This window comes from Carcharhinus amblyrhynchos, chromosome 19 (genome assembly GCF_965287045.1).
Source record: "Carcharhinus amblyrhynchos chromosome 19, sCarAmb.v2.hapA, whole genome shotgun sequence".
NCBI classification, from domain to species: Eukaryota; Metazoa; Chordata; class Chondrichthyes; order Carcharhiniformes; family Carcharhinidae; genus Carcharhinus; species Carcharhinus amblyrhynchos.
The window spans coordinates 29,985,724-30,010,011 of NC_137342.1; the positions used below are offsets into that span (position 1 = coordinate 29,985,724).

General features: G+C 45.7%; 1 protein-coding gene across 1 annotated transcript in view; it reads right to left on the reverse strand.

Annotated features, from left to right (window-relative positions):
- fbxl13 (F-box and leucine-rich repeat protein 13) overlaps positions 1-24,288 on the reverse strand; it is a 246,667-nt gene that overhangs the window by 31,126 nt on the left and 191,253 nt on the right. The window contains exons 18-19 of the mRNA XM_080207484.1: positions 20,962-21,088; positions 6,916-6,999 (exon numbers count right to left, since the gene is read on the reverse strand). Coding sequence (XP_080063610.1) covers positions 6,916-6,999; positions 20,962-21,088 — 211 coding nt within the window. The remainder of the gene's footprint in view (positions 1-6,915; positions 7,000-20,961; positions 21,089-24,288) is intronic.

Genomic DNA, 24,288 nt, shown 5'->3' on the forward strand with positions numbered 1-24,288 from the left:
CTGATAGCCAAATTGTGCACACATGAGGACGACCTCAACCGGGATCTTGGGTTCATGTCACACTATCTGTAACCCCTACGACTTGCCTGGGCTTGCAAAATCTCACTAACTCTCCTGGCTGGAGATAACATACATCTCTTTAACCTGTATTTAATCCTCTCTCCACTCACACTGTCTATACCTTTAAGACTTGATTACATGTAAAGACTCGCATTCAAATCATTATATTGTAAATTGAGTTTGTGAATTTATATCCCTGTTTGTGAACAGAACTCCCACTTACCTGATGAAGGAGCTGTGCTCCGAAAGCTAATGGCTTTTGCTACTAAATAAACCTGCTGGACTTTAACTTGGTGTTGTGAGACTTCTTACAGGCCAGGTGCCAGAGAATTGGAGGACATCTCATGTGGTACTATTATTGAAGAAAGGAAGTAGGGCCACACTAGGTAATTACAGGCCAGTGAGTTTAACATCAGTGGTAGGGAAATTATTGGAAAAAGTTCTGAGGGACAGACATAATCTCTGCTTGAAAAGGCAAGGATTAATATAAAATAGTCAGCTTGGCTGTGTAAGTGAGGGATCATGTCTAATGAAGTTGATTAAATTTTTCATGAAGGTGACTAGGTGTATAAATGAGGGCCGTGCAGCTGATGTAGTCTACATGGACTTCAGAAAGGCTTTTGACAAGCTCACATATGGAAGACTGATCAAGAAGGTAACAGCCCATGGGATCCAGGGCAATTGGTGAATTGGATCCAAAATTGGCTTAGTGGCAGGAGACAGAGTGTCTGGGTGTAATGGTCTATTGCAGGGATTGGTCTTGGGTCTCTTGTTAAATGAGGAAAATGAGGGCAGAACACCTGCAGAACCTGGGGGAAGTCTTTAGAAGGTTTTCAGCGGCGGATGTGCACTTAAAGAGGGCGAAATGTGTTATCTTAGTACTGCAAGTAACCTATCTGGGTTATAAAGTCAACAAGTCAGGTCTACATCCTCCAAAGGATCAGGTGCAGGCAATCAAAGATGCCCTGGCCCCCACCACACTCCAGGAGTTATGGTTGTTTTTAGGACTGGTGACGTATTATGGGAAATTCATACAAAAAAGGGCCTCCATTTTGGATCCCATACATCAGCTACTAAAAAAGGGGAAAGCCGGGAATGGTCTGCCTGCCAAGATTGGGCCTTTTAAGAAAATCAAACAACAGCTCTCCTCAGCAAATGTTTTGGCACATTATGACCCCAGGATAGTGTTAGTGCTCACTTGCGACGTGTCTCCATATGGCATTGGTGCTGTTCTGGCACATAGATGGCAAAAGACAGAGGAACAGCCTGTAGCCTATGCCACCAGGACCCTAACAATAGCAGAACAGAAGTACGCCCAGATCAAAAAGGACTGGCCATAATTTTTGCAGTAAAAAAATTCCACCAATACCTATATGGGCAGAAATTCACAATCATCACTAATCATAAACCATTGCTGGGTTTGTTCAGAGGGCAATAGCATCAGCCCGGATCCAGCACTGGTCATTATTACTGGCAGCATACAGTATTAGCCAGAGCACTGGCTGGGAACTTTGGCAAATGCTGATGCCCTAAACAGGATATCATTACCAGACACCCCACCGTTGGTACCCAGAGTAGAAGAGTGGCGATGTTGAACTTTCTGGATACCCTCCCAGTGGCTGCACACAACACATGCCTGTGGACGCAAAAGGAACAGGTACTAGCAAAAGTAAAACACTTGGTACTATCATAGAAATGGAAAGACCAGTCCAACCATAATTCCAACCCGATTGGAGCAGAAGAAAGCACATCACCATAGAAGGCAGGATGCTGCTATGGGGGGCACGCGTCACAGTCCCAAGTCAGGGTTGTCGGGCCATACTGGCTGAATTACATCATGGGTACCCAGGAGTGTCCAAGATGAAGATGCTGGCAATGGAGCTGTCTGGTAGCCAGGCTTGAATGCAGATATAGCAGCATTGGTGGGTCGGTGCCAGGAATGCCAACAAAGGCAGAAGGTGCCAATGACAGCCCTGCTGTGCCCGTGGTAATAGACCATGAATTTGACTGCATGTCGGTTTTGCAGGCCCATTTATGGGGTCCATGTTCTTGATAACGGTAGACGCCCACTCAAAATGGTTGAACGTCTATAAGATGAATTCAGCAAGTACAACGACAATTGTCAAGAAGCTGCATGTCTAGTTTTTGACCAGATTCCAGAGGTGCTAGTCTTGGACAACAGATTGGCTTTCACCAGCCAAGAATTCACTACATTCATGAAGTCGAGTAAAGTTTGACACATCAGGACAGCAATGTATCATCCAGCATAGAATGGGTTCACAGACAGAGCTTTCCAGACTTTAAAAGCCGGGTTAAAGAAACAGCCAGTAGCATCAATAGACACCAAAGTTGTTTGATTACAATTCAACCCCACGTGCCACCACAGGAATAACACTGGTGGAACTATTCATGGGCACAAACACTGGTGGAACTACTCAGGCACCAGGTTGAGCCTGCTATTCCCAAATTAGGGGAAGATGGAAAAGCACCAAGAGGCCCATTTCAGGGGCCATGACAACAGTTGCCAAAAAGAGGCATTTCGATGCTGGTGATAAAGTCTAGGTGAGAAACTTCACAAATGGTCTCACATGGATAATGGGAACGGTAGACCAGATGGAGGTCTTGAATTCATCACTCGCCCCAGAGCCAACTCAGCCCAGCTAGCCAAGAACTGAGGAGCGTCTTCCCCGGCGGGCTAACCCACCTCTCCAGCACCCTTGGCAAAAACCTCGCATTCAAAGATGGACACGATGGACGAAGCCGTGGCTGTTCCCCTACCACCAAAGGGAGAGGGCAAACTGGCCCTCTGGTGCTCATGATGGAAAAGACGGGCGTCTATAGATACACCCCTCCTGTATCGGATGCTAAATTGGAGGATCCGGATCCAGCGCTCAAATGGAGGAAGAAACCTGTGAGGAGCTTTGACCATGGGGATTCCTCGGATTTTGGGGGGAGGCGTATAATAATTTCAACCGTTGAGGTTGGCCTATTGAAGTATGAACTCCCTGATTAAGAATCCAATTGATTGGCCAGTCAGGGAGTCTTTGTCTTGTACTTGGAGTGTTAGTTCCTCTGACAGCCCCAGAGATAGACTGCTAACTACTGGCACTCTGTGTATGGTGTTAGATTTGTAAATAAAGGGATTTTGGTGAAAGAATTTCTGCCTCCGAAGACTTATTATAGTTTCTATTTTAACAAACTGTTCTAACTAGTGTTGTTAAGTCTGTACCTGGCAGGCCTGTATTGTTTACTGCAGAAGCATAATTTTTCCTAATTACTACAATGCTTGTTTCAATCTGAATTAATGCTGTTCTGGTGATTTTAGTGATTTCTCCTGGGTTTTGCAGAGTAGGACTTGATTGGGTAGATTGACAGTAATATCAGATGACTGGGTGGAGCTAGACTTACACAGAGAACTCAGCTTAGTTGCTGCATGGAAGCTGCAGAGAGAAGTCGCCCTTTCTCTCTCTGAAATCTGGAGACTGGGATCTGCTAGAGACTGAAATTCTGCTGCTTGAGAAATATCTTTTGAGAGTCAGTACACCGGTATCTGTCTGGATTTCTGTCCAGAGATGATAAAAGATTGGAAATCTAGCATCTACATGAGCTTATTGATTTTTGGTGCCCACTTGTTCTGAAGAAAGGATTTATGTCTATGAGGTGCTGCTTACAATTGGAACTATAGAAATAGCTAACTGTTAAGACTTATAACTTGTCATTCAAACTTAAATTTAAAGTAGTTTAAATTGGTAAAAGTCATGCTAATTCCTTTTGTTACATTCTAATTGTGTTCTTAAATAAAGGTTGTTTTGATAAAAACTTTCTAGGAAATCAGTTGAATCATATCTAGAGCAAAACATCTTATACTCATCTTAACGCCAAAATCCAAGGTTAAAGTTGGGGTCTGGGCTAACTTCATAATATACCTTGGAGTTTCTAGTTTGGCTCCTTACAACAGTCTTGATTAAAACATGAACAAAAGAGCTGAATGCCAGAGATTAGGTGAGAGTGAGTGCCCTTGACATTAAGACAGTGCTTGACAGGATGTTGCACCAATGGTATTTGCATAATGCACAGCCCCATTCCTAATTTTTCAGAACATGAAGTCCATGCCCAGATACATCAAGACCTATACAACAACCAGACTTGAAATGACAAGTGGCAAGTAACATTTGGGCCATGCAAGTGCCAGGCATTGACTATCTCAAACAAGAGAGAATCTAAACATTTCCCCTTGACATTCAGCAGTATTACCATCATTGTATTTCCCACCAATAACAGCTTGGGGGTTTCCATTAACTCGAAACTTAAACTGGATTAGCCATATAGCTACTGTGGCTACAAGAGCAGGTCAAAGGTTGGGTATTCTGTAGTGAATAACTCACCTCCTAACTTCTTGGAGTCTGTCCACATTCTACAAAGGCACAAATCTGGACTATGAGGGAGAGTTCCTTATCTGCTTGGATGAGTGCAGCTCCAATAACCCTCAAAAAGCTCAACAGCTTCAAAGACAAAGCAACCTGCTTGATTAGCGATTAGCACTCGGCACACCATTCACTCCCTCCACCACTGGCTGTATTGTACACCCATCTACAAGATGCACAGTTGCAATTGGCCTAGGCTCTTTCAACAACAGCTTCAAAACTCTGCTACCTAGAAGAACAAGGAGCATGGGAACACTACCTCCTGTAAGTTCTCCAGGCCTAAAAGTATATCATCATGCTTCACTATTGCTGGGTCAAAATCCTGAAACTTCCTCCTGAACAGCACTGCAGATACACCTACATCACCATGATTGGAGAGTTCAAGAAGACAGCTCACTACCATCATCAAGGGCAGTTAGGAATGGGCAACAAATGTTGACCTTGCTACAATGTTCATAACCAAGAATGAATAAAGAAAGGTTCTGGAAAAAATAGGCTCAAATTTTGGAGACAACACATTCAATGACTTTGAAGTGGAAAGGGAGGCGGAGATGTTTGCATCGGCAATGGTAAATGGTTGGCTTTTTGAGAAGAAGGATAATAATGTCAGATCTGGAGGTAAGCAGAAGGGGAGAGAACTGTTACCAGTGTCAGCTAACATGAGAGCCAGTGCAAAAAGATACATTTTAGTAGGAAAAATAACAAAAGGCAATATGAAATAACACAATTCTAAAGGGGTGCAAAAGCAGAGGGACCTAGAGGTATATGTGCACAAACTGTTGAAGGTGGTAGGGCAGATTGATGAAGCAGTTAATAAGTCATAGAAATACTGGGCTTTGTAAATAAAAGTATATGCAAGATAGTTATACAGACCATATAAAGAGCATTGGTTTGGCCTCTACTGGGGTATTATGTTCAACTTGGGGCACCATACTATAGGAAGGATGTAAAGCATTGGAGACAATATGCAAATTTTTCCCTAAAATTTTATCCAGAAGATAGGATAAAGAAAATGAGTGTTTGCCACTGGTCAAGAACATCTTTTTGGATGTGTTGCAAATGAATAACGCATTCTTACCAGAAATGTAGCATTTTGATAGCATTTCTTTTAAGTTTTTCATGATTTAAAGGAATAAATAAGAGTCATTCCTTAATTTCATTAAATTTTGGAATTTATAAACTTAATTTTTGAGAGAAATTATCAAAAAGCTAAAGTCTAACATTTATATGATTAACATTACATTCTCATCCTGTCACTATTTCCATGCTTTTCAGCAACTGAAGTTGGAAGACTACGCTGTAACTTTATTGCTGCGTTAACAATTAATTTTTTAAAAATTTAAAGCATTAGGATGAAGAATCCCATTTTATACAAGGCTTCCACCAGAGGGAATTGTTCTGTACACTAGCTTGGTGGGCATCATGTTAATGCATCTGTTCCTGGAAAGAAACACTGCAAATTAAAATAATGTGTTAAATCATGTTAATGCATCTGTTCCTGGAAAGAAACACTGCAAATTAAATAATAAACATTCTTAGTACATCAGGCAGCATCTGTGGAGAGAGATACAAAATTAACTGCTGAAGTCTTGCTCCCATTCATGCCGGTAGGATCTTATGGTCCCACCAGCAGTGCACCCCCGCTATGGGTATCCTGGCAGAAAGGAGTGCATATTCAGTGGAAAACCCCGTTGACAACAACAGGACCATAAGATCCCGCCACCAGCAAGCAGTACACTGCAAAGATGGACCCGTTTCAAGTCTGATATGACTCTCCTTTTGATCTGGAGAGAGACAGAAATTTAATGGGTTTTATGCTGTTCAAAAAAGTGAGTGCTGGAGCTAGTCAGTGGATCAAAATAGAAGGTCAGGGGTATGTTAGAGGGTAGGAGAGGTTAAATGATGAAGCATTCATGGAACACAAGACAGAGGGAATGATAGTTTACAGATGAAAACTTTGGTACAGTTAATTGCAGAATAAAGGTCAGCACTGTCTGAAAGCAAAATAACAGAATGTATTAATAGCAGAAAAAGATTCAGCACTGTCTGAATATGAAACATGACAACAAGATACAGACTGGCATGGGGAGGATTCTGTTTTTATTTTAGATTTCCAGCATTCACTGTATTTTGCTTTTGTTTTAGTACTCGGATGAGAGGCTTATAGACGGCTCACATATGTAGCCTACTGCTCTGTGTTACCTATGTAAATAATTTGCTTCTGAGTGAACCATAAAAGGCTGTCAGCTGATTCATTGCCACTCTGAAGTGTCACATGCTATGTGTGCATATACATGGTAATAAGGCAAATTTGGAATGCATGTTATATTTGAAGCATATTGTTTTAGTAAAGTACAGCAATGAATCTTCATGTCGGGCATCAATTAAAGCTGAATAGTGATATATTTCTGACAGCAGAAATGATTTTTACCTGTAATCCAATATCAGTGACTCCTGAGCACTCTGCCAGTATGAACTCTTGTATCTTGGTGCAGTGACCGAGATTTCCTAAACCCTGACAAAAAAAAATTGAAATTAAAAGAATGGTTGAAATATGTGCACAGCAAGAAATCAAAAACATTTGAGTTGCATTTAGCAACTTCTAGGAATGGAGGCAACTGAACCTGTGAGGACTAGTTCTACTTGGGCAGTGGACTTAGTTTGAAAATAAATCCAGGAGTGACATTACAGGAAAACTATAACTGTGGCTGGCGAGAAGCTGTTCTAAGGGAGTGTGTTTCATAAGCTTAAACTATAAAAACATATCGTGTGTGATCTTACTAGCTCGCCATGCAGATCAATCAGCATGGCAAGCTGGGAAGAAAGCTTGGGAGGACAAAAATCTGATTTGCATCTGGCCAACACACAACCAAACATAATAACCTCCGCTGCAAGAGGCGCAGGAAAGGCACCATGCAAATAGAATATAACTGGCCAGACATGAGGCAATCCTGACACATCCCTCTCTTCAAGTGAAGGGGCCCGGGACTGGGTAGGTGGATCATGCAGTCCAGCACGGTGCCAAGGTGGAAAGACTTTGCCCTAGCAAAAATCTTTTATAGTTTATGCTGAGAAGGGAGACTGGGCATCAGTTTTTCAGTAGGTGGTGATCCCTTTTCTTGGATAGCAGGGCAATAATGACTCTGCACCATGAAAGGAACATCTCGTGATCACGATACTCTCCCCCTGGATCTCTGAGTGGTTGTTCCCCAGGACACCCCAGTGTTATCGGACAACAAATTTTATGAAATTGGGCACACAAAATGGAAGCAAACTAAAGCTATCCTCAGAGCCCTCCACTAAAATCACAAAGTAACAGACCCTGATCAGTAGGCAACAGCATGCTTTTAGAATGCAAATGAGGGCTAGCACATAAGGGAAATTGGACAGGATGGCACCGACAGGAACTAAATTAAAGAACACATCCCCACCCCATCAAAATCAGCACTTCTAAACCAGTCAAACAACCCATGGAGACACCTAAAATTAACACAGTTAAGAAAGTGTCCCTGGCCCCTCAAAACTCTTGAGATCAATAACACACCGATGGTTCAAACCCCAGAGATTCCAGACCATTGATAACATACCAGACAAAAACGATTAACACACACTTAAAACAATTGCTCCAACACTCAAAAACATCGAAACAGGATGGCTGAAGTCAAATACTGTAAATAAAGGATTAGCATTTGAAACGCGAAGTTCAGGTATAACTATAGCCCGTTGTGGGGGAGTCTTTAGAGCACTTTCGGGACAGTCCGATTGTATGTCCTGACTGTGCTTCTCTGTCAACATAAAGAAAATAAAGCTGTGCCGTTATTGAACTTCACCCTGAGTCCATAGTGGTCGTTTCACCCACTCGCGCTAACAATCGGGGGCTCATCCGGGATCATGACCGTCGCTGGAACGCCGTCTCCTGGCACTGGGTGAGTATCTTTACTCACTTCATCGAACCCGCGGAATATTAGTGTCCCAGTGTCAGAGCGGTGTTTCACGGCTGCCGCGATCTGAACTTGTGAACAGGGTCTGTTCAGTAGCTGCACAGCGGTAACGTGGGTTTAAGTTTCTTTTTGGGCGGGCGGCTGCGATCGCGAACTGTGATTCATTGTGTTATTTTTACATTCTGCTGACCCCCGGCCAGCCCGACCACAGACTGACTGCCCACGAGGGGACCCGACAGAACAGGTGTTACAGGGTAGGAATATTACTCTGGGATTTAAGGTTCAGGGACAGCACCCTGGGATTTAAGGTTAAGAAGGACGTCCAAGGTTTCGGGCCACTGGGATCGGACTCACGGAGTTCGGTACATGTCTGGGCGCTGCAAGTTGGTGAGGACCTCTGCAGACGCGAAAGATTGGGCCACTGGGGGCAAAATCTGCAAGGAATTTGCTACATGTCCGGGCACTACTAAGTCTGGAGTCTCTGTGAGTGCCTCGACCACTACAAGCAGGAGACCTCTGGTAGCGTGAAAAAACGACTACACATCGGGGGACTCCGACCTGCGGCCGACTACACGCCAGTCCGCACCCAGGTCCGGGTGACTCCCTGGGAGATAGGGAAACGGCTGACCTCTGAGAGTCGATTTAGCGATAGGAGTTTGGGTAGGAGCTAGTGGCCCCAGTCACTGTAGTCGGTAGTCTCTCCGTACGCTGCGGCCCCTGCGAAGAGGCTGTACAGAGCTCATCTGCCTCTGAGAGCGGCAATCTCCCCGCTACACGCAGGTCGGGCTCTGCGGGTTGTCACTGAAGGTACAAACGTACTAACAGTGGGAACACGAGACCGTAATCCAATCAGAGATACACACACAAGTATCTGTGAAAGCATTAGAGCCAGGGTTGGTACACAACTGACCCTAGTAAAGAAAATGAACATGGATAGCAACAGTACCACCTTTGAATGGGGACCAGAAGGGTCCTTCACCCTCTATCTAGCAGAGAAAAACAAGAATCTAATTAAAAGCATGATGAAGGCAGGGTGGGAGCCCCATGACCCTCTCGAAACCCAATGGGAATGGTGGGCGAAAGGGAAAAGGAGCAAGGATGACAAGGCTTGGATCCTAATATTAAAGGCTCATGTCACCCTTGCAGGACGAGTTCATAAATATGTACAAGGCAAGCAGGAACAAGCTGCACAGCGACAACACGCCACTGTGATGACCGCTAACCCTGTGCTGCCAGCGCTGTCCGACTTCTCACATGAACATCCAAGTGAGGAGTGTCCCGACTGGGAATGTTTAGTGGATGAAACGGGTCCACTATGCCCGACAGGGGGGAGCATTCCATCTACCACCGACCCCCCATCCCAGAGCGTAATGGCAGCCCCCATTAAAATTGAGTGTGTCCCCAGGGGGCAAGGGGGAGACGGGCGAGGGCGATCTGCCCGGGCTCGGATAAAGATGACATATGTATCCCTTACCCCGGGGGACACCATGAAACTGCTGGACAAACTCCCGACCCTCCAGCCCAGACACAGTAATGTGATCTTCTGGCAAGAACTTAAGGAGATGCAAATGTGTCACAATTTACATAATCGGGATATAGCAGGGCTCGTAAGAGCCAAAATGCCAGAGAGTTATTGGGCTCGTCTTCAGGTAGAGCACCAGAACGGGACCTGGTGTGCAAACTTGAACGAGAGCTGCCGAGAGCAAGACCAAGCTCTGACGGATTTTAAAGATGATATTACCCAAACCATGGGGCGAGTCCCCGTGAGCTGGAACGCAATCATAGGGGTAGTGCAGGGGAAGGAAGAAGGAGTCCAGGAATACGGGCGACGGAAATTTGACGCCTTTCTGGCCCATGCGGGAATGCCCGATGCTGACAGACAGAACCCCACATTCCTCCAGCTATATGAGGACGGGCTGAGCCCAGCACACCAAGCAATCCTAAAGACCGGGTTGGTAAACTTTAACACCTTTGATGAGCTAGTGAACTGGGCTATTACTGTAGACAACCAACAGAGAAAGATCCAAAGCGCTAGGGCAGGGGTATCTTCCCTGGGAACTGACGGAGAGGGCTGCTACAGGTGTGGGGAACCGGGTCATTATAAAAAGGACTGCCAAGTCCAGACGCCCCAACCCTCCCACATATGCCACAATTGCGGCAGGACTGGACACCACGAATCAGCTTGCCGTAGCAGGAGGTTCCCGAGGAGAGACAGAGAGCCCCCCAGGTACGATCAAACCCCAGCAAGCGCCCCCGACCTGAAAGAGAATTAAGTCATTTCCGATACTGCACACCTCAGCCACCAGCAGCTGCTGGATATTATACAGACTCTGGCGGCGCAAAAGACCACATGAATTGCATCGGCCCCCACCCCGGGGGTCGACCCCCGCATCTGGGGGGTCGCATCATTAGGGGGCCAGCGATGCAAAATATTAATAGATACGGGGGCCGCAATATCCCTCACCAACATGGCACTTCCTACAACCCACCGGTCCATCGTAGTAGTGGGGGTAGGGGGAAATAGAACTACAGCTTACCAGAGTGAGGCAGTCCTACTAGAAATTGAGGACATCTTACTCCCAGTACACTTCTGGGTATGCCCGAATCAGGAGGGAACAATCTTGGGAATACACCTCCTGGGAGAGTTAGGGGCGGTGGTGGATGCCTTTAACAAGCGCCTGCTGTGGACTGCAAGAAAGGAACACAAAAGTGGGATTCAGGGATACTGGGTCCCGAACAAAAACGTGGCTGCAGTCCGGGCAGGAGACCACACATACGCAGCCCGAGACTGGGGAAAGGAAGGGATAGTAGGGCTTCTATGCCAATCATTACCCCAAGTTAGGGCAGCAGGGAAACAAGACTGCGGCCTCGTAAAAATCCCTCCCCTACACATACACGGGCCGATCCACACCCCTCACAAACAATACCCCATAAAGCCCGAAGCGCTACAGGCCACTGAGAAAATCGTTCAGGCTCTGGTTGCCCAGGGTATTTTAAGACCTACAGTGTCTAACACCAACTCCCCGATATAGCCAGTCCGTAAGCCAGACGGAAGTTACTGAATGACCATAAACTACACTGCCCTAAACAAAATAACCCCGAAAGAACACCCCATAGTCGCGAGTCCATCCACTATTTTTAACGGACTCCGACCTGGACATGGTATTTTCTCTGTGTTAGACATAGCAAACGGATTCTGGTCCATCCCGCTTCACACGGACTCCCAGGAAAGGTTTGCTTTTACCTGTGGAGGGAAACAGTACACATGGACACGCCTCCCCCAAGGGTTCCACAACAGTCCCAACATTTTCCACCGAGTTATGAGTGAGGCCCTTGAGGACTGCGACCTGTCCCCATATAGAAGTACCTTCCTCCAATACGTGGATGACATCCTTATTGCCTCCACCAACCTCACAGGACATAAAGGAGCCCTGTCCACAATCCTACGCGCCCTGCAGGCTGCGGGGTTTAAAATCAACCCAGCAAAGGCACAGATTGCACAACAGGAGGTCCGGTATTTAGGACACAACGTAAGTCAAGGAAAGAGAGCCCTCCCCTCCGATCGGAAGACCGCGATTATAAATATGCTCCGTCCAAACACAGTTAAAGGGGTGCGTAGAGTTATGGGACTCTTTAACTACTGCCGGAATTTCATTGACCAGTTCGCATCCCTGACTGAACCAATTCAGCGGCTGATCAAAGGGGGAAAGCCAGGAGCAGGAACAATCGAGTGGGGACCCGAACAGGAGGTAGCATACACACGCCTAAAATCAGAACTATTAGCAGCTCCAGCCCTATGCCTGCCTAACATAACCAAACCCTTCCACCTCTTCTATGACTCAGGGGAGGGATTTTATAGCTCTGTGGTAACCCAAGAATGCGGGGGTATCATGCGACCGGTGGCATATTATTCCACCCGACAATCCCCAGTAGCCCAGGGACTGCACAAGTGTGTGGCGGCCCTAGATTGTGCCGCCTGGGCAGTCGGGGTATGCGAACCGATCACTATGTCAGGACAAATCATTTTACACATGAAACACACCATCGTTGAGCTCCTGAATGCAGGCCGACTCCGGACTGTTTCGGACGCCTGAAGGGCCAATTGGGAAGCGGTACTCATTCCCCGAGACCAGTCCGTCCAGATAGTGCGGGACACTGGGAAGAACCCCGCTGAGGGACTCCTATCAGAGGGAAGTCCACACTACCGCCTGATTAACCCAGACACTGAAGAGGAGGGAGGGATTAATGACCAACCCCTAGATAACCCCGACCTCATACTGTATGTAGACGGGTCCCGAAGACAAGTAGAGGGACAATTTTGCACAGGTTGGGCAGTAGTAGACCAAAAAGGGACACCGGTAGCAAAAGACACTATGAATGGGGAAACCTCAGCCCAAATGGCCGAACTCACAGCCCTCACGGAAGCCCTCAAGACAGGAAGGGGAAAGCGAGTAAATGTATATACTGACAGCCAAAATGCGTTTGGGGTGGTCCACAATTACATGATGGCCTGGAAAAGGCGCGGGTTTATCACCACGGCGGGGAGGGGCCGCATAAAGCACGAAAATATAATCCGAGACCTGGTAGCTGCAGCCAGACTGCCCTCAGAAGCAGCCGTAATTAAGATAAAAGTCCACCAAAGAGTAAAGACAGCGGAACAAAAAGGGAACCAACTAGCAGACGCTGCAGCCAAGGCTGCAGCTGGGGAAGCCCTCCCACACGTAGCCACCACCACAACAGCACCCTTGGAGGAAGGAGATATTTATAAGCTGCAGGGTAGTACCAGCCCAGAAAGTGGCACAGTGGGAACAGGCAGAGGCGTCCAGGGACAAAGATGGAGTGTGGCGCAGAGGGCACCAAGTAGTCGCCCCCTCACTTATACACACTGAACTACTCCGACTCCACCACGAGCAGGACCACTCCGGCCAGGATGGGACCCTGGCCCAACTATCAGCTGATTGGAGGTGGCCAGGGATGGGACGGGATGTAGCCAAACATTGCCAGCACTGTATCATATGCGCCCAGCACAATCCTGGCCGACCCGAGAGTCAAACTGGCCCACCAACCCCGACCAAAAGGACCCTGGGAAAACCTGCAGATTGATTTCATAGGCCCCCTACCCACCAGCCGAGGGAAGAAATATTGTTTAGTCTTAATCGATCAATTCACCCGCTGGGTGGAAGCATTCCCAACTTGGGATTGCAAAGCCACCACCGTAGCCCGCATCCTAGCATATGAAATCATCCCGAGGTGGGGAGTCTCACTACAACTAGACTCCGACCAAGGAACCCACTTCACAGGCAAAATAATGAAACAGGCTTGTAAGACCCTGGGAATCCGACAGTGATTCCATATCCTATACCACCCTCAGAGTTCTGGGATGGTTGAGCAAATGAACCGCACACTTAAAAACGCAATTGCCAAGTCAATTGCTGAGACAGGTCAGGGGTGGGTAGATGTCCTTCCCTGTATTTTAATGCACCTACGAGCCACCCCCGGTTGCACTATGGGACTTACACCATTTGAATTAATGACGGGGAGGGCAATGAGACTCCCAGAAAACATAGTGGTAATTGAAAAAGAACTGGCACCCCTCCGCAATAAAATGAAAAGATATGTGCAACAGTTAGACCACCAACTCAGAGAGCTACATCACGCAGCCAGAGACCAACAAGCTATAAAAGACCAGGATAGGAAACATGACATCTGCCATACTCCCACACTTCTCCAGGTAGGGGACAAGGTTTTGGTCTGAGTTGCCCCCGATAAAACAGGGTTTGCACCGAAATGGGTAGGACCCCATGAAATTATCCTCACCAGCGACACATGTGCCTGTGTTGACATCAAAGGGAAAGGCCACTGGAAACACTGGTCACAGCTAAAGGCATACCACCCGGGGGGGAGAGGGGAGACAGGACAGACTGACTGTAAAGACAAGAGTAGTCCATCAACATAAACGGGCCACGTATCGACCCATAACTAACCGCCTCTATCCACACAGCGGAGATCGAATTAACAACCTTCATCTCTCGGACGGAGGAGAGCCACACATCAGCCATGGCTCTAATATGTGTATATATGTATATAGATGTAGAGGCATGCCTAAGTAGGTTAGTTTATAGAGATTAGTTAATATTAAGATTCTAATACCTGGCTGCCACCAGGCTTTGTGTACCCTTCCTACCCCTCTCCAGGATGATAACCACTTTGAGGATGGCCCTATCCGTGATCTTCTTGTCAAGGTTCACATCCAGGGATACATGACCTATCAACAATCCCACGGAATAATATTCAATACATCCGAGGCGTTGTGCGTGCCGGCAGCACCATACCCTGAGAGCAACAGAATGTATTCCAATGCATGGCTACAAGTCCACCCAGGTCTCGATGTGACCTGCTTCACCTGCACATTGGATAAGACCCAAACATGTATCCAACGGCCAGACTCGCTGAGCGACTCTGGCTGCACCTTTGGAACAATCTGCGCCCTTCCCGAGGACCCACGGATCCAGCCACAAAGAGACATTTTGAAACCGGACACTGATATTTGCAGGTACTATGGACTAGTTGAGGCTCCAGTAGTCTCACTATATGTATGTTTTGCACTTCCTACAATGCATGCCCCCACAACCACGACGCCTGAAATCGTACCCTGCCCTTTGCTGAGCGGGGGGCCGGAGGGAAGACTGGTGTTGTGGAACGAGGGAGAAATTGTATATGACAATGTGAAACACGAAATCGTGCCTGTTCTGATCGATATCCCAGGGATCCAGGTACCGGGATACTGTTCAGGACAGACACAAGACATGTACCAAATGCTGGGCAGGGAAACAATAAAGCGGGCTATCAATGTGATGGGAGCAACACACTACAGAGAGAACACACACACACACAGAAGCAAAAGGGGCATAGTCAATGACATCCTCACAGGGATAAACACCGGATCCAGCGTGGTTAACTCAATTGACATTCAGGGACTCAATAATAAGATAGAACAGTTGAAGGGAGTGATGAAAGATATCCTGCAACGGTCACTAGCCCAACAAGCCGAGCAGGCTGTTTTGGGGGAGAGGGGTGCCCATACTCATCTAGATGGAATCACAATATTAGGAACACACGCCTGTACCATTAACCGCCTTACAGATAGAGAGAAAACACTGGCCGGGTACAACAGGGACAGCTGTGCCATGCGTATGGTCAGTGGATGATAGGTCAATTAAGGCATAATTTGGACCAGGTACACAGGGGGGAGGTGCCCATTTGGATTGACAGCACCCGGCTAGCACAGCTCGCAGATCAGAAGGGGGTGCTGGATAGCCGAACCTTGAAAGGAATGACACGGGTATATCCAGTGATCCCCGACTGTGAGGTTAGCGAGAGTACGGGAGTAGGGATGGTCCTATTGATTCCAATAGTTACACCAGACTCGGGACCATTCCCTACCTTCCAGATTGAAAACATTCGTGTTGTTAGAGGGAATACCTTCCTCCACTACCATATAACCAAAGTTACAGCCATCTCAAGGCATGTCGTGATGTTCAGTACCTCCCTCTCGGGATGCAAACAAAGGGGAGAGATAACCATCTGCCCTCACCCACTGAGACAAGGAGAGGCAGCGGAATGCGGGTTTAACAAAACGCAGGGCTGTACCTTAGAAATTACACCCACCGATCCACACTTTGCCCGAGCAGGATATGGAGGACGAGGCAGGTATTGTGTAGCCACAACAAGAACATCCTTCATATACAACGGGCTGACATGTCTGATCCCCAGCCCAAACTTCTGCTTCACCCGTCGCCAACTGGTCACTATTGGCCAGGTCCACATCACCAACATCCGAAGTAGACAGACCCTGACACTTAATGCCACGGACCCATTGAGAGACGACCTCAAATATTACCGAGAGCAGAACAGGCTCCAATCCCACACTTAGCAGAAGTACTGAGAGAGCTCCGTCTCAAAGTGGGACACTCTGTTCGATTATACCACCAGCTACAATCACATGTCAAAACCCTAGAGCATGACACAGAGTCAGCCTTACAGAGCCAGACATGGGTTCAGAGGGTGTGGGATTGGGGTCTAAGTGTAGACATTCACCCCTGGATCCGGATAATCTCTCACATACTGGTTGCCATCCAACTCATACTGGCAATCTCCTGGGGGGTCATGATGTGCTATACATACCGCCAGCGCAAGAAAACCAAAACTAGGAGGGAACTAATCAGAATGATTGGCAATATGGGACAATTAACAAATCGGGAATACTTCTCCCTCGCACACCTAATTTGACAAACCCGGGGCTCCCCTAAACTGTATGACTGCAGTGTGCAAATGCAGGGAGCACTGGACATAAAATTTGTTAAGAAAATCGGTCTGAGCGAGGCGGAACAAGCCCGGTCCCGACCGACAGGGGGGAACTGTTATCGGACAACAAATTTTATGAAATTGGGCACACAAAATGGAAGCAAACTAAAGCTATCCTCAGAGCCCTCCACTAATATCACAAAGTAACAGACCCTGATCAGTAGGCAACAGCATGCTTTTAGAATGCAAATGAGGGCTAGCACATAAGGGAAATTGGACAGGATGGCACCGACAGGAACTAAATTAAAGAACACATCCCCACCCCATCAAAATCAGCACTTCTAAACCAGTCAAACAACCCATGGAGACACCTAAAATTAACACAGTTAAGAAAGTGTCCCTGGCCCCTCAAAACTCTTGAGATCAATAACACACCGATGGTTCAAACCCCAGAGATTCCAGACCATTGATAACCTACCAGACAAAAACGATTAACACACACTTAAAACAATTGCTCCAACACTCGAAAACATCGAAACAGGATGGCTGAAGTCAAATACTGTAAATAAAGGATTAGCATTTGAAACACGAAGTTCAGGTATAACTATAGCCCGTTGTGGGGGAGTCTTTAGAGCACTTTCGGGACAGTCCGATTGTATGTCCTGACTGTGCTTCTCCGTCGATGTAAAGAAAATAAAGCTGTGCCGTTATTGAACTTCACCCTGAGTCCGTAGTGGTCGTTTCGCCCACTCACGCTAACACCAGAATGCCGTGAAGATCTCCACGGTCAGCCTGTCCAGCCCTGGGGGTCCAGACCCTGGAGAGGCTGTTGAATGCACTGGGAAGTTCCCCCAGGCTGATAGGGGCATCAAGCTTTCTGGCATCCTCTGCAGCAAGCCCTCAGACAAAACTCTGCAAGCATCCTCACTGGATAGTTCTAGCGAGAGAAGGGCAGTGTAGAAATTTTGGGCATGGGCCCTGATGCCCTCTAGCTCTGAGGCAAGGATTCCATCGTCAGCCAGCAGCATAAGGGGTAGGGTCAGACAATGCGAGAATTCTTGTCAGTATGAAGGATGGACAACCAATTAGCTGACCTTGTCACTGGCAGGAGATGGAGGTGGCACTGTTAGTGGGCATCCATCCTTCAATTGACAGATTGAAGGACATGCAACAATCAGTTGAGAGCAGGAGGCACAAAGATGGCACTTCTGTGGTAACAAATTCCACAGGCTTCTTCAGATAAGGAGACCAAAACTGCACACAATATTCTAGGTGGGGCCTCATTAAAGCACTGTATAATTGCATCAAGACATCCTTGCTCTGATACTCAAATCTTCTTACTATAAAGGCCAACATACCATATTATGTCATGACAAAGTAAAATAATTCAACAACTTTAAAAAAGTCTGTTGTATTTCATTTTTTTATATTGTCGTTTAATTTTAATTTACTGCTCATGCATTTTGGTGATCACAGTCATAGCCAGAGTGCAGAGAAAGGTCAACTTAATGCAAGGTAAGTCCATTCAAAAGTCTGACGGCAGCAGGGAAGACGCTGTTCTTGAGTCAGTTGGTATGTGATCTCAGACTTTTATATCTTTTTCCCGAAAGAAGAAGGTGGAAGAGAGAATGTCCCGGTGCTTGAGGTCCTTAATTATGTTGCTGATTATGGTGCTTTGCCAAGGCAATGGGAAGTATAGACAGAGTCAATAGATGGGAGGCTGGTTTGCATGATGGATTGGGCTACATTCACGACCTTTTGTAGTTCCTTGCGATCTTGGGCAGAGCAGGAGCTGTACCAAGCAGTGATACAACCAGAAAGAATGCTTTCTATGGTGCATCTGTAAAAGTGGTGAGAGTCATAGCTAACATGCCAAATTTCCTTGGTCTTCTGAGGAAGTATAGCATTGGTGGGCTTTCTTAACTAGGGTGTCGGCATGGGGAGCCTCTATTCATCCAACAAATTTGCCTGTAAGTTTACAGTTAACTATATGCTCTTATTAAACTACTGATCATGCCTTTTGTAAGAACACTCTGCTTTAAGCTGGTAGCTGCAAGAACCATTGGTTATTTTGTATAGTGAATAAAGTCAAGAGTTACTGAACTAATCTTTAACACTTTGGTCCTAAAAATCCAATCATAGTCACAGAACCTTAGAATCACTACAGTGCAGAAGGAGGTCATTCAGCATATCGAGCTTGCACCGACAACAATCCCACCCTAGCCCTGTCCCCATTACCCCATGCATATATCCTGTTAATCCCTCTGACACTAAGAGGCAATTTAACATGGCCAGTCAACCTAACTGCACATCTTTGGACTGTGGGAGGAAACCAGAGCACCCAGAGGAAATCCACGCAAACACAGGGAGATTGTGCAAACCACACAGACGTTCGCCTGAGGCCAGAATTGAACCCGGATCCCTGGCGTTGTGATGCAGCCACTGTACCACCATATCATCCATTCTTTTGGACTTCCACCAAAACTCCAATGAGAATGTGATAAAACTTGCAGGAAAACTGAGGTGGGGGTGAGTGGTCATTCAGTCTCTGCCATTTCTGAGATTAACTGACCATCTGCACTTGAGAAGGTAATTGCTGTGAGGGAAAAGTCCTGAGGGCACAAATTCCCCTTGTTGGATGAGGTGCTAAATAAAACAGGGATTACCTGAAGTGTTAATTTATTTGGCAATGGCACACAGTAATTGGAGAAGATGTGATTTGAAAGTTGTGGGAAGCAGCAGGATTGAATTGAGGAGCAGGTCATATCGCTGTGCAGAATAATATATTTAATGAGATTCCCCAGTGAATTCTAGAAAAGTTATATTATTTAAAATATATCCTGCTGAGCATTCATTTAAAAGAATACATTTCCCTGCTTCACCACTTGGGAAATTTTCTTGATAAACTCTCCACCACAAACAAAGGTCAAGCTGCTTACCACTGATCCTTCACCCTGCCATATCACCATGGACCTTTTCCCTACTGTGGCTGGAATTTAATCATCACTTTGATTCCTGAGGCTACCCCTGCAGTCCGAAAAGCCACAATCATTGTCATTGTTGACAATCAAATTAAAGTTCTTGAAATTTCATTTTAGAAATGCTGAAAATTTGGATAAGGAATTTTACCTTAAAAAATGATCTTTTCCAACAGTAGACCAGTACGTGGCTTTTGGAACTGTGGCCTGAATTTCATGTTCCCCCAGCAATGGGACTTTAGGTCGAGTGTGAGATTGTGAAAGGGCAGCACGGTGGCACAGTGGTAAGACTCAATTTATAGGCTGGTCTGAGGATTATCCTGGCATGGGAGAAGCCCGAGAAACAATGGGCTTATATCTCAAATGGGAAGGGGAGAGAATGAGGTGCCACCATCAGAAGTCTTTTTTAACCTCTGCACACTCACCCTTAAGGTAAATGCTGTATCTTCCTTTCCTGACATCCTAATTCCCCAACAACACCCACCCCCCAAGACCTTCCCTATTCTCTCTGTCCTATAACCCCTTAAAATGTTAAAATGACCTTGTCCTCCAGTTCCAAAACTAAGACTCAGGCATCTTCCTAAAGTTCCTCTTCAGTTTACAATAGCTCTTGTTGTTGCAGGGACTGTAGATTGACCAGCAGCCCTCTAAGGTGGGACTTCCTGCCAAGTAAGGCATTGAAATTCCAATTGTAGCTAATGGACCCTTCAGTGTGAAATGTCTGTATAGCACTCGTTGTTGGCAGGAAACCCCACCATCTGAAAAATTCAGGCCTATGAGTAGGTCTAGATCTGGTTTTGGAGGAGGAAAAGAACCTGGTTGCACTGGTGAGAACAGGATGGCAAGTCTAAAAAGTAATAGCAGAAATTAGCATAATTCTACAGGTCTGACAAACTGCTCCAAGACACTGCTCCATAAATCACACAGCACAGAAAGGGGCCTATTTTGTCTGAAACTCTGGAAGAACTACCTAATCAGATCCACAATTCTGGTTCTTTCCCCACAGTTCCATGAAGGAAGTGTATTGATATATAAGACTTCTTTCAATTTCTAAGGTATTCTCTTTAAATATAATGCCACATGAGTTTTTAACTAAATGCTTTTATTGTAGAAAAATGTTTTTAACCTGTTCTTGTATATTGGTTCTTGTTACGTCCATGATGATCAGAGTAGGCAAATTTCCTAATTCTCTTTAAATATAATGCCACATGAGTTTTTAACTAAATGCTATTATTGTAGAAAAATGTTTTTAACCTGTTCTTGTATATTGGTTCCTGTTAAGTCAATGGTGAGCAGAGTAGGCAAATTTCCTAACCATTCAATCCCACTGTCAGTTAAACGTCCACAGTAACGCAGCCTCAGATGTAATAAACTTGGGCACCTGAAAGAAAAAGTTACAACAAAATAGATGCAGGGTTGGATGCAATATGGCATGTTCATTATCAGCTGAAAATTTTGCTCTCCAATTCATGGTGGATGAATGAAAATTGATTTACCATAGTCCTTATGTTAGGCAATTTGTGGCAAAATATTATTTCTTGTTATTGAATATATCAGGAATATTCGAGAATATTCACTATCACATTATAAAATAATATTTACTGAATGTATTCTGTTATTTTATAAGTAAACCAATAAGGAACAAGTGGTAATATAAAAAGAGATCAACAGAAATTAATAGCAAATTGGTACTTTGAATGGTATATACCAATGTGTTTACACTATTTACATACTGCAAACAGAAGGTGGTTGAGAGGAGGTTCACTAGATTAATTCCAGAGTTGAGGGCTTTGTCTTACAAAGAGAGATTGGGCAGTTTAGGTCCATATCCCTGGAGTTTAGAAGAATGAGAGGGTATCTAATTGAGGTGTACAAGATGAGAAGGGGGATTAACAAATTGGATGTGTTGATGTATAGATCCTCAGGACAGACACACACTGGGGCTCATTCCACTTGGTCCAGAACTGCATGATTTACAACACCAAACTTCAGAAATGATTGCATACCAAGATTTCTTCAACTGTGATGAGCTACCAGTTTTGTACCATACGGAATTAGATGATTCGGAACCGCCAGTTTGTTCTCCGAGAAGAGGTCCAGCGGCCGTGAAATAGAAGGTAGTTAATGAGCTATATTGAATGACGACACAAGCTATCATGACTCCTCTAGATGAGGCCATAAAATAGGTTTCAGCAATGGTGGCCACAGTAAAGAAAGATGGCATGGTCAGGATAAGCATTGACCCAGTGCACATAACATGACACTACTCAGACCTCATTACCATATGAAGACAGTGGAACATATTATGGCAGACATGGCAAATGCTAAGGTGTTCAGCATGCTCGATGCAAAATGTGGGTTCTGGCAGACCCTATTAGATGAAGATGAAGATTCCATACTTTTATCAGCAGATACCTCCCAGCATGTACTGGCGCGATCTGCATCCAGAATGACAGTCCATAAGCCTTGGCTTCAAATGTGGGTTCTGGCAGACCCTGTTAGATGAAGATGAAGCATCCATACTTTTATCAGCAGATACCTCCCAGCATGTACTTGGCGTGATCTGCATCCAGAATGACAGTCCATAAGCCTTGCATAAGTTGAAAAGAAGCTCCTTGCTTTAGTCTTCGTCTATCAGAAGTTTCATGACTTCATATATGATTGTCCTGCAACTATTGAAACTGATCCCTCTCCAAAGCCTTCCTATCCACTACAGATGAGGCAGACCATGAGGAAGACAAAGACATCATGACAATAGAGGTGCTGACCCCTTGCAGAATCTAGGAACTCAAAGATGCCTCACAAGTGAACATCGGATGCAAATAAATACATGATGCCATCATGAAGGTATGGCCAAAGTCTTCAGTAGAACTTCCCCATGAGCTCCACACATTCTTTGCCATCAGTGATGAACTGATAGTACAGGATAGATTGATACTGTGTATCCAGGGATTCATCATCCCTACTTCTTGTCAGAGGTACTACACCCAACAACATCACCAGAGGCATCCCGGCTTGGGTGCAACAAGATACAGAGCCAAGGAATCACTGTATTGGTCCTCCATGTATGCAGATATGGAAAGGGAAGTTTCCAGATGTGCACCACTCACTGTAACCTAATAGGCACCAGCGTGTGGTGACTAGGGCATTTTCACTGTAACTTCATTTCAGTGTTAATGTGAGCCAACTTGTGACACTAATAAAGCCTTTAAAAAACTTTGAAACTTTAAAGAGCATCTGTTACCTCCCTATATTTTTGTGTATCACCAACTGGATGATAATGGAAAGGTCCCCAGTAGAGCCCTGGAAGATCCACTGCAAAAAAAGTTCAATGTGGCAGCAACTGGATGAATGCTCTCCAAGTCCTAGTGGCATTAGTTCTTCATAGAGAAGGTAACAAATGTGAGATGCCAGGTCACTAGACAAAGATGTCTGCAGCATTGTCCTGCATTCATCTCCACATATACAAACGTGTGTACAACCATGAATTAGGACCAGCAATAGACCACTTAGCCGCTTGAGACTGCTCTATCTTTCAGTAAGATCATGGCTGATTGGATTATAACCTCACCTCCACATTCCTGCTTAGCCCAATAACCCTTTATCAACCCCCCCTGCCCCCCAACCGTCCTCCATTTATTAAGAAGTTAGCTACCTCTGCCTTAAAAATATTCAAAGACTCTGCTTCTACTGCCTTTTGATGTGGCGATGCCAGCGTTGGACTGGGGTAAACACAGTAGGAAGTCTCACAACACCAGGTTAAAGTCCAACACCAAATTAAAGTCCAGGTTATTTGGTAGCAAAAGCCACTAGCTTTTGGAGCACTTGCTGCTCCTTTGTCAGGTGAGTGGGAGTTCTATTCACAAACAGGGCATATAAAGACACAAACTCAATTTACAAGATAATGGTTGGAATGCGAGTCTTTGCAGGTAATCAAGTCTCAAAAATACAGATAATGTGAGTGGACAAAGCATTAAGCACAAATTAAAGAGATGTGTATTGTCTCCAGACAGGACAATTAGTGAGCTTTTGCAAACCCTGGCAAGTCATGGGGGTTACAGATAGTGTGACATGAACCCAAGATCCCGGTTGAAGCTATCCTCATGTGTGCGGAACTTGGCTATCAATCTCTGCTCAGCGACTCTGAGCTGTTGTGTGTCATGAAGGCCGCCTTGCAGAATGCTTACCTGAAGATCAGAGGCCAAATGCCCGTGGCTGCTGAAGTGTTCCCCAACAGGAAGAGAACACTCTTGCCTGGTGATTGTTGAGCGGTATTCATTCATCCCCTGCCGTAGCGTCTGCATGGTCTCCCCAATCGACCATGCCTCAGGACATCCTTTCCTGCAGCGTATCAGGTAGACAACGTTGGCCGAATTGCAAGAGTATGTACCGTGTACCTGGTGAATGGTGTTCTCACGTGAGATGATGGCATCTGTGTTGATGATCCGGTACGTCTTGCAGAGGTTGCTGTGGCAGAGTTGTGTCGTGGTCACTGTTCTCCTGAATGCTGGGTAGTTTGCTGCGGACAATGGTCTATTTGAGGTAGTGTGGTTGTTTGAAGGCAAGAAGTGGAGGTGTGGG